This window comes from Carcharhinus amblyrhynchos, chromosome 3 (assembly GCF_965287045.1).
Source record: "Carcharhinus amblyrhynchos chromosome 3, sCarAmb.v2.hapA, whole genome shotgun sequence".
In the NCBI taxonomy this organism is placed as follows: Eukaryota; Metazoa; Chordata; class Chondrichthyes; order Carcharhiniformes; family Carcharhinidae; genus Carcharhinus; species Carcharhinus amblyrhynchos.
This window is the reverse complement of record NC_137326.1, coordinates 325,520-337,792: the sequence shown is the minus strand read 5'-3', so window position 1 is coordinate 337,792 and position 12,273 is coordinate 325,520. Positions and strand designations below refer to the sequence as shown.

At 45.1% G+C, this 12,273-nt stretch overlaps 1 protein-coding gene across 1 annotated transcript in view; it reads right to left on the bottom strand.

Annotated features, from left to right (window-relative positions):
* Positions 1-12,273, bottom strand: part of stimate (STIM activating enhance) — a 222,650-nt gene that overhangs the window by 26,308 nt on the left and 184,069 nt on the right. Inside the window, exons 9-10 of the mRNA XM_080218591.1 lie at positions 9,773-9,785; positions 2,595-2,714 (exon numbers count right to left, since the gene is read on the bottom strand). Of these exons, the coding sequence (XP_080074717.1) occupies positions 2,595-2,714; positions 9,773-9,785 (133 nt within the window). The remainder of the gene's footprint in view (positions 1-2,594; positions 2,715-9,772; positions 9,786-12,273) is intronic.

Here is a 12,273-nt window from a genome sequence, read left to right as displayed (position 1 = left end):
GGTGCAAGGAGGGAGGTTCAGAAGTGATGTTAGGGGTAAGTTTTTCACTCAGAGGGTGGTGAGTGAATGGAATCGGCTGCCGTCAGTGGTGGTGGAGGCGAACTCGCTGGGGTCTTTTAAAAGACTTCTGGATGAGTATATGGGGTTTAATGGGATTGGGGGTTATAGATAGGTCTATAGATTGGTAGGTGTTGATGTGATCGGCGCAACTCGTGGGCCGAAGGGCCTGTTTGTGCTGTAGTGTTCTATGTTCTATGGTCTATGTGTCTAGGGCGGTGGATAGAGGAGAGCCGGTGGATGTGGTCTTTCTTGATTTTCAGAAGGCATTTGATAAGGTACCTCACAAGAGGTTATTGCAGAAGGTTGGGGGTAGGGTGTTAGCGTGGATAGAGGATTGGTTGTCAAATAGGAGGCAGAGAGTGGGGGTCAACGGGTGCTATTCGGATTGGCGGTTGGTGACTAGTGGAGTGCCCCAGGGGTTGGTGCTGGGGCCTCAACTTTTTACCATTTATATAGATGATCTGGAGGAGGGAACCGAGTGTAGGGTGTCGAAATTTGCTGATGACACCAAGATTGGGGGAAAGGCAAATTGTGCGGAGGGTGTGGAGAGTCTGCAGAAGGATCTAGATAGGCTGGGCGAATGGGCCAGGAACTGGCAAATGGAATTTAATGTTGGCAAGTGCGAGGTGGTCCACTTTGGTAGGAATAATGGTAGGAAGGACTATTACTTACGTGGCGAAAAACTGCAGCAGGCAACGGTGCAGAGGGACCTCGGGGTCCTTGTGCATGAGTCGCAAAAACCCAGCTTGCAGGTGCAGCAGGTGGTCAGGAAGGCGAATGGGATGCTGGCCTTCATAGCGAGGGGGATTGAATATAAAAGTAGGGAGGTCTTGCTGCAGCTGTATAGGGCACTGGTGAGGCCGCAGCTGGAGTACTGTGTGCAGTTTTGGGCGCCGCACTTACGCAAGGATATTTTGGCCTTGGAGGGAGTGCAGAGGAGGTTTACTAGGCTGATGCTGGAGTTGAGGGGGTTGAGCTATGAGGAGAGGCTGAATAAACTAGGCTTGTACTCGTTAGAGTTTAGAAGAATGAGGGGAGATCTCATTGAGACATATAAGATGATGAATGGGATGGATAGGATAGAGGTGGAGAGGCTCTTCCCGCTCAGAAAGGACAGTAGGACTAGGGGGCACAGCCTCAAGATAAAGGGGAGGCGGTTTAGAACGGAGTTGAGGAGGAACTTCTTCACTCAAAGGGTGGTGAATCTCTGGAATTCTCTGCCCGTTGAAGTGGTGGAGGCTGCCTCGCTAAATATATTTAAGACGCGGGTTGATGGGTTTTTGATAAGCGAGGGGATTAAGGGTTATGGGGAGAGGGCGGGAAAGTGGAACTGAGCCACGACAGATCAGCCATGATCTTATTGAATGGCGGGGCAGGCTCGAAGGGCTAGATGGCCTACTCCTGCTCCTATTTCTTATGTTCTTATGTTCTTACGTTTTCCATCTGTGTTGCCATTTTCAGTGACCTGTATACCTGTACACCCAGATCCCTCTGCCCTATCTTAAGGGTTCTGCCATTTACTGTATATTTCCTATCTGTATTAGACCTTCCAAAATGCATAACCTCACATTTGTCTGGGTTAAACTCCATTTGCCATCTCTCCACCCAAGTCTCCAACTGATCTATATCCTGCTATGTCTTCTGATGGTCCTCATTGTTACCCGCAAATCCACCAACCTTTGTATCATCTGCAAACTTACTGATCAAACCAGTTATATTTTCTTCCAAATCATTTATCTATATTACAAATGGCAAAGGTCCCAGCACTGATCCCTGAGGAACGTCACCTGTCATAGCCCTCCATTCAGAAACACACCCTACCACTGCTACCCTCTGTCTTCTATGACCGAGCCAGTTCTGTATCCACCTTGCCAGCTCACCTCTGATCCCATGCGACTTCACCTTCTGCACCAGTCTGCCATGAGGGGACCATGTCAAAGGCCTTATTGAAGTCCATATAGACAACATCCACTGCCCTACCCTCATCAATCATCTTCGTCACTTCCTCAAAAAACTCAATCAAGTTAGTAAGATACAAACTCCCCTTTACAAAACCGTGTTGCCTCCCACTAATACTCCCGATAAAAAACCCAAACAGGAAGTTTGATTAGGTCTGGATAAAGGAATTTGTTGCTTCCTAAATAATGGATTTATCTGTTTTAAGTTTACTCCTGGTTTTAAGGAATGGGGGCGAAGAGGAAGTAATTGGACAAATTAGCAAACATTCATGAAATGGTTTCAGTGAGATTCCGAGAGAGGAAATCCACTTCCAGATTCAGAAATCAAAATTAAATCTCAATAACTCAGCAAATAAATTGACAACTTGCATTTTAAAAATAACACCTGGGTTTGTTCAATTCTGTGTGGGTCAATTTCAAACTTTGGTTTTACACAAGCAAGAATCAATGGACAAAAAGAGAAAAGACATTCGAGAACCCATTTAACATTCGGGGTTCAGAAGTCTATCTTCTCAAGGCCTTGTTGCTATTTTATCCCCTCACTTTCCCAGAATCTGCTTCATTTGCTGGACTCACCACATTGCCTCATAACCTGGTAGGTTTTGGACTGGATTTTCTTTTCCGTTCCCAGTTTATTCCGAGCTCCTTTAATATCTTCCTCCTTCATCGGTGGCCGTTTCTTCTTAACAACATGCGCTTCCTAAATGGCACATTTTACAACAACAGTTTGCAAAACAAAAACAAAATAATTCAATAAAGAAATGAGATAAAGGTGGAATAGGGAAATTGTACCTGAGACATGATTTGACAATCTCCTCAAAGTTAATCCTCTTCCAAAAGCTCTCGCTTGGAATCCGAGCTCAGCTCAGCTGTCTCTGAGTTTTATTGCTGGTAATTTTCTAATTCTGGAGCAGGAGGTATGAGCTCAGAGTCTGTCACCAGCCACTTATTATTAACCATGATTCTTCTTTGTAGAATTTACTCAACCTGTTTGATGTTTGCAGGCAGCTGCATAGGCTCACTGGGAGGAAACTTGCAGATTTATGACATATCATTCCATCGAGTTTACAGCACAGAAACAGACCAGCCAGGCTCCGAACCATGTTACATTTCTAACTGTGATGAAGAGAGTTGCAGGGTGCAGGCGGGTTGATGAAGGATTGAACTCTGGGTTAATTGGTTGAAAAGTGATAACCATGCAGCCATTCTTCCAACGTGAAAATGAGGGACAGGATCATTCATTGAGCATCTGACTGCTGGCAATCTCAGATCCAGCTGCTACTCCTGACTCAACCCCTATCTATGGCTCTGACATTTAAACACTCTTCACAATGTTTGTACTTTATTTAATTTCATAATCAACATAGCATGCTTTTTGCTAAACCTGTTGGACTTTAACCTGGTGGTTGTGAGAGTACTTACTGTGCTTTTTGTTGATAAAGTCTCATCTACAAATCACTCGGATTTGGTGATGATAAACATTCCCTGAGACAAGATTCATAATCCAGGATTGATGAATGTTAGTCATGTCACTTTCTCAAATTGCAGCCATTAAATTTCTTCCCCGGGACTTCAGAAAAACTTTCTTATGGATAAACATATGGGTGATATTGGAATAGTGTAGGTTAGATGGGATTTAGATTGGTTTCACTGGTCGGCGCAACATCGAGGACCAAAGGGCCTGTACTGCGCTGTGATGTTCTATGTTCTATCTCTTGCTGAATCCCAAAAAGTGAATGGCTCCTGAAAGAATACAGGAGAGACAGAAGATCCCCGTGAGGCAACAGAATGCATCATCTAATACAGATTCTTAGGGATAGGATCTATATACATTTGAAACTGAATTGACTTATTAGTGACAGACAGCATGGTTTTGTACGAGGGAGGTCATGTATCACTAATTTAATTGAGTTTTTTTGAGAAGGTGACAAAAATGCTTGATGAGGGAAGGGCCGTGGATATCGTCTATATGGACTTTAGTAAAGCTTTGACAAGGTCCCTCATGGAAGGCTGGTGCAAAAGATTAAATTACATGGGATCAAGGGTGAACAAACTAGATGGATTCAGATCTGACTTGGCCATAAGAGACAGAGGGTAGCGGTGGAAGGGTGTCTTTCTGAATGGAGGTCTGTAACTAGTGGTGTTCCACAGGGATCACTGCTGTTTGTAATATATATATAAATGTCTTGGAAGAAAGCGTAGCTGGTCTGATTAGCAAGTTTGTGGATGATACTAAGTAAGACTGGCAGAGTTGTGGATGGTGATGAAGGTTGTTAGAGAATACAGCAGGACATAGATAGACTGGAAGATTGGGCGGAGAAATGGCAAATGGAATTTAATCCAGACAAGTACAAGGTGATGCATTTTGGTAGATCCAATTCAGGTGGGAGCTACAAAATAAATGGCAGAACCATCAGGAGCACCGACACATAGAGAGATCTGGGTGTACAGGTCAACAGATTCTCAAAAGTGACAGCACAGGTGGAAAAATTGATGAAGAAATCAAATGACATGCTTGCCTTCATCGGATAGGGCATTGAGTATAAAAGTTGGCAAATTATATACTTACATAAAACGTTGGTGAGGCCACATTTGGAATACTACATCCAATTCTGATCACTGGACTACCAAAAGGACGTGGAGACTTTGGAGAGAGTACAGAAAAGGTTTACCAGGATATTGCCTGGTATGGAGGGTTTGAGCTATGAACAGAGATTGAATAAACTGGGATTGTTCTCCCTGGAAAGATGGAAACTGAGGAGGTGACCTGATAGAAGTTAATAAAATGATGAGGGGTATAGATAGGGTAATCAGTTGGAAGCTTTTTCCCAAGGTAAAATAACAATTACAAGGGGGCACAAGTTCAAGATAAGGGGAGAAAGGTTCAGCACAGGATGGTGGGGGTCTGGAATGCGCTGCCAATTGAGGTGTTGAGGGAGTTACGTTAGTGACATTTAAGACTTATCTGGATAGACACATGAGCAGACGGGGAATAGAGGGGTATAAGCACTTGGTCTAGATAGGTAACCATGATCAGTGCAGGCTTGAAGGGCTGGAGGACGTGTTCCTGTGCTGGACTGTTCTTTGTACTCAAGTTCCTTGATGAAGGATGCCTCATTAGATGGAGAGAAACAGCAGAGGCAATTGACTTTATATTCAAGGTAAAAGGCATGGAAGTTCCTGCAGCACCTGGAAACAGCTGAACAACAATTACATCAATGGCCCAGAGCCCACATTGCTGCTGTAGCTTCACAACTTGTGATAAACATAAAAATATTGATCAGCAGGGAAGAAGAATACATGGTTAAAAAAATAGTCCAGCCCGAAGCAGTTAGATGGCTCAAGTCTTTAGACACAAGAAGCAGTGAACAGTCCCTCTGACAGCTTTCTGGTTCGGCAAAACAGCAGGAGGCAACAGGATTAACCCAGAATTCCAGAAGAAACATCTGATCACTGGAAGGAGTAGCTGGTAAAGCTAATCTTCAACATCCACAGCACAAGTAGCATTCCTAACATCTGGCTACAATCCAAAATAGTGGTCATTGCCAAACCAGGGAAGCCACTCAACGACTCATTCAGCTACTGTTTATCAGGCTTCTCTCAATTACATATAAGGTCCTGGAATGCCTCCTGCTACACAGACTGAGTCCCACTCTGGGAGCAGCAAATTTTCCCATCCCCCAACAGGCAGCTTTCTACATCAACAAGAACAAAGAACAGTGCAGCACGGGCACAGGCCCTTCGGCCCACCAAGCTTGTGCCGATCACATTGTCCTATCTAAACCAACTGCCCAAATGTCTCTACTCCCCATCTGGTCGTGTTTCCATCCAAATAAGTCTTAAATGTCACTAACGTGTCTGCCTCAACTGCTTGGCAGTTCATTCCAGGCGCCCACCACCCTCTGTGTAAAAGACTCCCCCCATACATTTCTACTGAACCTTGCCCTTCTTATCTTGAACGTGTGCCCCCTTGTAATTGTCATTTCTGCCCTGAGAAAAAGTTTCCAACTGTTCACCTTATCTATACCCTTCATAATTTTTAAACTTCTATCAGGTCGCCCCTCAGCCTCCATCTTTCCAGGGAGAAAAATACCAGGATTACAAACAGAAGAGGACCCAGCGCTGATCCGTGCCGACCACTAGTTACAGACCTTCATTCAGAAAAACACCCTTTCAACTGCTCTCAGAAGGTTCTGAAATTGATGTCAGATTCTGAACCTGGCATAAAGGCTTGAAAAATGAGTTTTACCAGCTTGATTCCTGGGATGGTGGGACTGGCTAATGAGGAGAGATTGAGTTGGTTAGGATTATATTTGCTGGCGTTCAGAACAATGAGATGGGGTAGGGGAGAAGAGAGGAATCTTACAGAAAACTCAGGAATGCTCACAGAACCAGACAGGGTGGATAGAGCCAGGAAGGATGTTCCCCATGGTGGAGGTGGCCAGAACCAGGGGTCACAATTTAAGGATAAATGTTTTAGCCATGATGTGGAACATAGAACACAGAACACTACAGCACAAACAGGCCCTTCAGCCCACGAGTTGCGCCGATCACATCAACACCTACCAATCTATAGGCCTATCTATAACCCCCAATCCCATTAAACCCCATATACTCATCCAGAAGTCTTTTAAAAGACCCCAGCGAGTTCGCCTCCACCACCACTGACGGCAGCCGATTCCATTCACTCACCACCCTCTGAGTGAAAAACTTACCCCTAACATCACTTCTGTACTTTCCTCCCCGCACCTTAAATCTGTGTCCTCTCGTAACGACCATTTCAACCCGGGGAAATAGCCTCTGAGAGTCCACCCTATCTATTCCTCTCAACATTTTGTAAACTTCTATCAGGTCGCCTCTCAACCTTCGTCTCTCCAGGGAAAAGAGTCCCAGCTCCCTCAACCTAACTTCATAAGGCATGCCTCCCAGTCCAGGCAACATCCTTGTAAATCTCCTCTGTACCCTTTCAACAGCTTCTAGGTCTTTCCTATAGTGAGGCGACCAGAACTGCGCACAGTACTCCAAATGAGGCCTGACAAGGGTCTTATAAAGTTGCAGCATTACCTCCCGACTCCTAAACTCAATCCCTCGATTAATGAAGGCCAGTACACCATACGCCTTCTTGACCACCTCCTCCACCTGCGAGGCCGATTTAAGAGTGCTGTGGACCCGGACCCCAAGATCCTTCTGCTCTTCAACACTACTAAGACTCCTGCCCTTGATAGTGTACTCGTTCATCCCGTTGGTTCTGCCAAAATGGACGACTACGCATTTATCCGCGTTGAAGTCCATCTGCCACTTCTCCACCCAGTCCTGCATCCTATTTATGTCCTGCTGCAACTTTTGCCATCCTTCCAGACCATCCACAACACCACCGACCTTCGTGTCATCAGCGAACTTACCCATCCCTCCACTTCCTCACCCAGGTCATTTATGAAAATGACAAACAGCAAGGGTCCTAGAACAGATCCTTGAGGCACTCCGCTGGTGACTGACCTGGAAATGCCTGTGTTAGTCTGGGATAGGCACAGTAAATAGTCACAACACCAGGTTAGAGCTCAATAGGTTTATTTGGAATCATGAACTTCTGGAGCACTGCTCCTTCATCACTCACCTGACTGAGACAAGGAGGAATTTCTTCACTCACAGTGTGGATACCTGTGGAATTCGCTATCACAGAAAGTAGTTGAGACCAGAACATTGTATGTTTTCAGGCATGCTACTGAAACTCTGCAAAATTGTCTGTTGTGTGAAAGTCCTATATGTAACTGACTCCACAATCAGCAACCAGAGTACTGTGTGCAGTTAGACAGACAAAACCAGAAATGGGCCCCGTTGGTATTTGTCCTCACGCTGCCTCACTTCAACATATACACTACTGATCTCCTGCCTACAAAGCCAAGGCTCTTTGTATATGTTGATGACTGGGTCTTTGCTCTCCAAGCTGAAGAGTTTTGGGACATTGACTAAATGTCTTGCTAAATATTTGGAAGCTTGCTTCAGATAATGGAAACTTCTTCCAAATGCAACCAAGACTTGTTTCAGCCTTCCACCTGAACAACTCAAAGGCCAGATAGATCTTCATATCCAACCATTCACTCACCACACAATGCAAAAGTATCCTTGTCCATACATTGACCTACCTGAAATAAGAGCATAAAAACATGAGAACTAGGAGCAGGAGTCGGCCATCTGGCCCCTCGAGCCTGCCCCGCCATTCAATAAGACCATGGCTGATCTTTTTGTGGACTCAGCTCCACTTACCCGCCCGCTCACCATAACCCTTAATTCCTTTACTGTTCAAACATTTATCTATCCTTGCCTTAAGTACATTCAATGAGGGAGCCTCAACTGCTTCACTGGGCAGGGAATTCCACAGATTCACAACCCTTTGTGGGAAGAAGTTCCTCCTCAACTCAGTCCTAAATCTGTTCCCCCTTATTTTGAGGCCATGCCCCCTAGTTCTAGTTTCACCCACCAGTGGAAACAACTTCCCTGCTTCTATCTTATCTATTCCCTTCATAATCTTATATGTTTCTATAAGATCTCCCCTCATTCTTCTGAATTCCAATGAGTATAGCCCCAGTCTACTCAGTCTCCCCTCATAAGCCAACCCTCTCAACTCCAGAATCAACCTAGAACAAAGAACAAAGAAAATTACAGCACAGGAACAGGCTCTTCAGCCTTCCAAGCCTGCATCGACCATGCTTCCCGACTTAACTAAAACCCCCTACGCTTTCAGGGATCATATCCCTCTATTCCCATCCTATTCATGTACTTGTCAAGATGCCACTCAAAATTCACTACCGTATCCGCTTCCACTACCTCCCCCGGCAACGAGTTCCAGGCACCCACCACTCTGTGTAAAAAACCTGCTTCGTACATCCCCTTTAAACCTTGCCCCTCACACCTTAAACCTGTGCCCCCCCCCAGTAATTGACTCTTCCACCCTGGGAAAAAGCTTCTGACTATCCACTCTGTCCATGCCTGTCATAATCTTGTAGACCCCTCAACCTCCGTCGTTCCAGTGAGAACAAGTCAAGTTTCTCCAACCTCTCCTCATAGCTAATGCCCTCCATACCAGGGCAACATCCTGGTAACTCTTTTCTGTACACTCTCCAAAGCCTCCACATCCTTCTGGTAGTGTGGCAACCAGAATTGAACACTATATTCCAAGTGTGGCCTAACTAAGGTTCTATTAAACTGCAACTGACTTGCCTATTTTTAAACTCAGTACCCCGGCTGATGAAGGCAAGCATGCCGTATGCCTTCTTGACCACCTTCTCCACCTGCATTGCTACTTTTAATGACCTATGTACCTGTACACCCAGATCCCTCTGCCTATCAATACGCCTAAGGGTTCTGCCATTTACTGTATATTTCCTATCTGTATTAGACCTTCCAAAATGCATTACCTCACATTTGTCCAGATTAAACTCCATCTGCCATCTCTCCACCCAAGTCTCCAACCGATCTATACCCTGCTGTATCCTTTGATGGTCTTCATCATTATTCGCAAATCCACCAACCTTTGTGACGTCCACAAACTTACTAATCAATCCAGTTACATTTTCCTGCAAATCATTTATATATATTATAAACAGTAAAGGTCCCAGCACTGATCCCTGAGGAGCGCCACTTGTCACAGCCCTCCATTTAGAAACACACCTTCCACTGCTACCCTCTGTCTTCTATTGACCGAGCCAGTTCTGTACCCACCTTGCCAGTTCACCTCTGATCCCATGCAACTTCACCTTCTGCACCAGTCTGCCATGAGGGACCTTATCAAAGGCCTTACTGAAGTCCATGTAGACAACATCCACTGCCCTACCCTCATCAATCATCTTTGTCACTTCCTCGAAAAACTCAATCAAGTTTGTGAGACACGATCTCCCCTTCACAAAACCATGTTGCCTCTCACTAATACATCCATTTATTTCCAAGTGGGAATAAATCCTGTCTCAAAGAATCCTCTCCAATAATTTCCCTGTCACTGATGTAAGGGTCACCAACCTGTAATTACCTGGATTATTCTTGCTACCCTTCTTAAACAAAGGAACAACATTGCCTATTCTCCAATCCTTTGGGACCTCCCCTGCAGTCATGATGTGGAGATGCCAGCATTGGACTGGGGTAAACACAGTAAGAAGTCTCACAACACCAGGTTAAAGTCCAACAGGTTTATTTGGCAGCAAAAGCCACTGGCTTTCGGAGTGCTGCCCCTTCATCAGGTGAGTGGGAGTTCTGTTCAAAAGCAGGGCATATAAAGACACAAACTCAATTTACAGAATAATGATTGGAAAGGGAGTCCATATAGCTAATCCAGTCTTAAAGGTACAGACAATGTGAGTGGAGAGATCATTAAGCACAGATTAAAGAGATGTGTATTGTCTCCAGACAGGACAGTTGATGAGATTTTGCAAGCCCAAGCAAGTCGTGGGAGTTACACATAGTGTGACATGAACCCAAGATCCTGGTTCAGGCTGCCCTCATGTGTATCAGTCTCTGCTCAGCGACTGTGCTGTCGTGTGTCATGAAGGTCGCCTTGGAAAACATTTACCCGAAGATCAGAGGCCGAATGCCCTTGACCGCAGAAATGTTCCCCAATAGGGACAGAACAGAGAGAGAGAGCATTAAGCACAGGTTAATTAAGCACCCAAGATCCCGGTTGAGGACGGCCTCAACCAGGATCTTGGGTTCATGTCACACTATCTGTAACCCCCCCACGACCTGCCTGGGCTTGTAAAATCTCACTAACTGTCCTGTCTGGAGACTATACACATCTCTTTAACCTGTGTTTATTGCTGTCTCCACTCACACTGTCTGTACCTTTAAGACTTGATTAGCTGTAAAGATTCGCATTCCAATCATTATCCTGTAAATTGAGTTTGTGTCTTTATATGCCCTGTTTGTGAACAGAACTCCCACTCACCTGACGAAGGAGCAGCGCTCCGAAAGCTATTGGCATTTGCTAACAAATAAATCTATTGGACTTTAACCTGGTGTCGTGAGATTTCTTATTCAGTCATAGAATTTGGAGGGTGGCAGCAGAAGGATGCATTTCTAAATAGAGGGCTGTGACAAGTGGCATTCCTCAGAGATCAGTGCTGGGACCTTTGCTGTTTGTAATATATATATAAATGATTTGGAAGAAAATGTAATTGGTTTGACTGGTCAGTTTGCAGACGACACAAAGGTTGGTGGATTTGCGGATAGCGATGAGGACCATCAGAGGGTACAGCAGGATATAGATTTGGGTGGAGAGATGGCAGCTGGCACTTAATCCGGACAAATGTGAGGTAATGCATTTTGGAAGGTCTAATAAAGATAGGAAATATTCAGTAAATGGCAGAACCCTTAAGCGTATTGATAGGCAGAGGGATCTGGGCGTACAGGTACACAGGTCATTGAAAGTGGCAACGCAGGTGGAGAAGGTAGTCAAGAAGGCATACGGCATGCTTGCCTTCATCAGCTGGGGCATTGAGTTTAAAAATTGGCAAGTCATGTTGCAGCTTTATAGAACCTTGGTTAGGCCACACTTGGAATATAGTGTTCAATTCTGGTCACCACACTACCAGAAGGATGTGGAGGCTTTGGAGACGGTACAGGAAAGATTTACCAGGATGTTGCCTGATATGGTGGGCATCAGCTATGAGGAGAGGTTGGAGAAACTTGGTTTGTTCTCACTGGTTTGACGGAGGTTGAGGGGCGACCTGATAGGGGTCTACAAGATTATGACAGGCATGGACAGAGTGGATAGTCAGAAGCTTTTTCCCAAAGTGGAAGAGTCAATTACTAGAGGGCACAGGTTTAAGGTGTGAGGGGCAAAGTTTAAAGGAGATATACACGGCAGTTTTCTTTACACAGAGGTTGGTGGGTGTCTGGAACTCGCTGCTGGCGGAGGTAGAGGAAACAGATACAATAGTGACTTTTAAATAGCATCTTGACAAATACATGAATAAGAACATAAGAAATAGGAGCAGGAGTAGGCCATCTAGCACTTCGAGCCTGCCCCGCCATTCAATAAGATCATGGCTGATCTGAAGTGGATCAGTTCCACTTTCCCGCCTGCTCTCCATAACCCTTAATTCCCCTGTCTATTATAAGAACATAAGAACACAAGAACATAAGAAATAGGAGCAGGAGTAGGCCATCTAGCCCTTCGAGCCTGCCCCGCCATTCAATAAGATCATGGCTGATCTGAAGTGGATCAGTTCCACTTTCCCGCTTTCTCCCCATAGCCCTTAATTCCCTT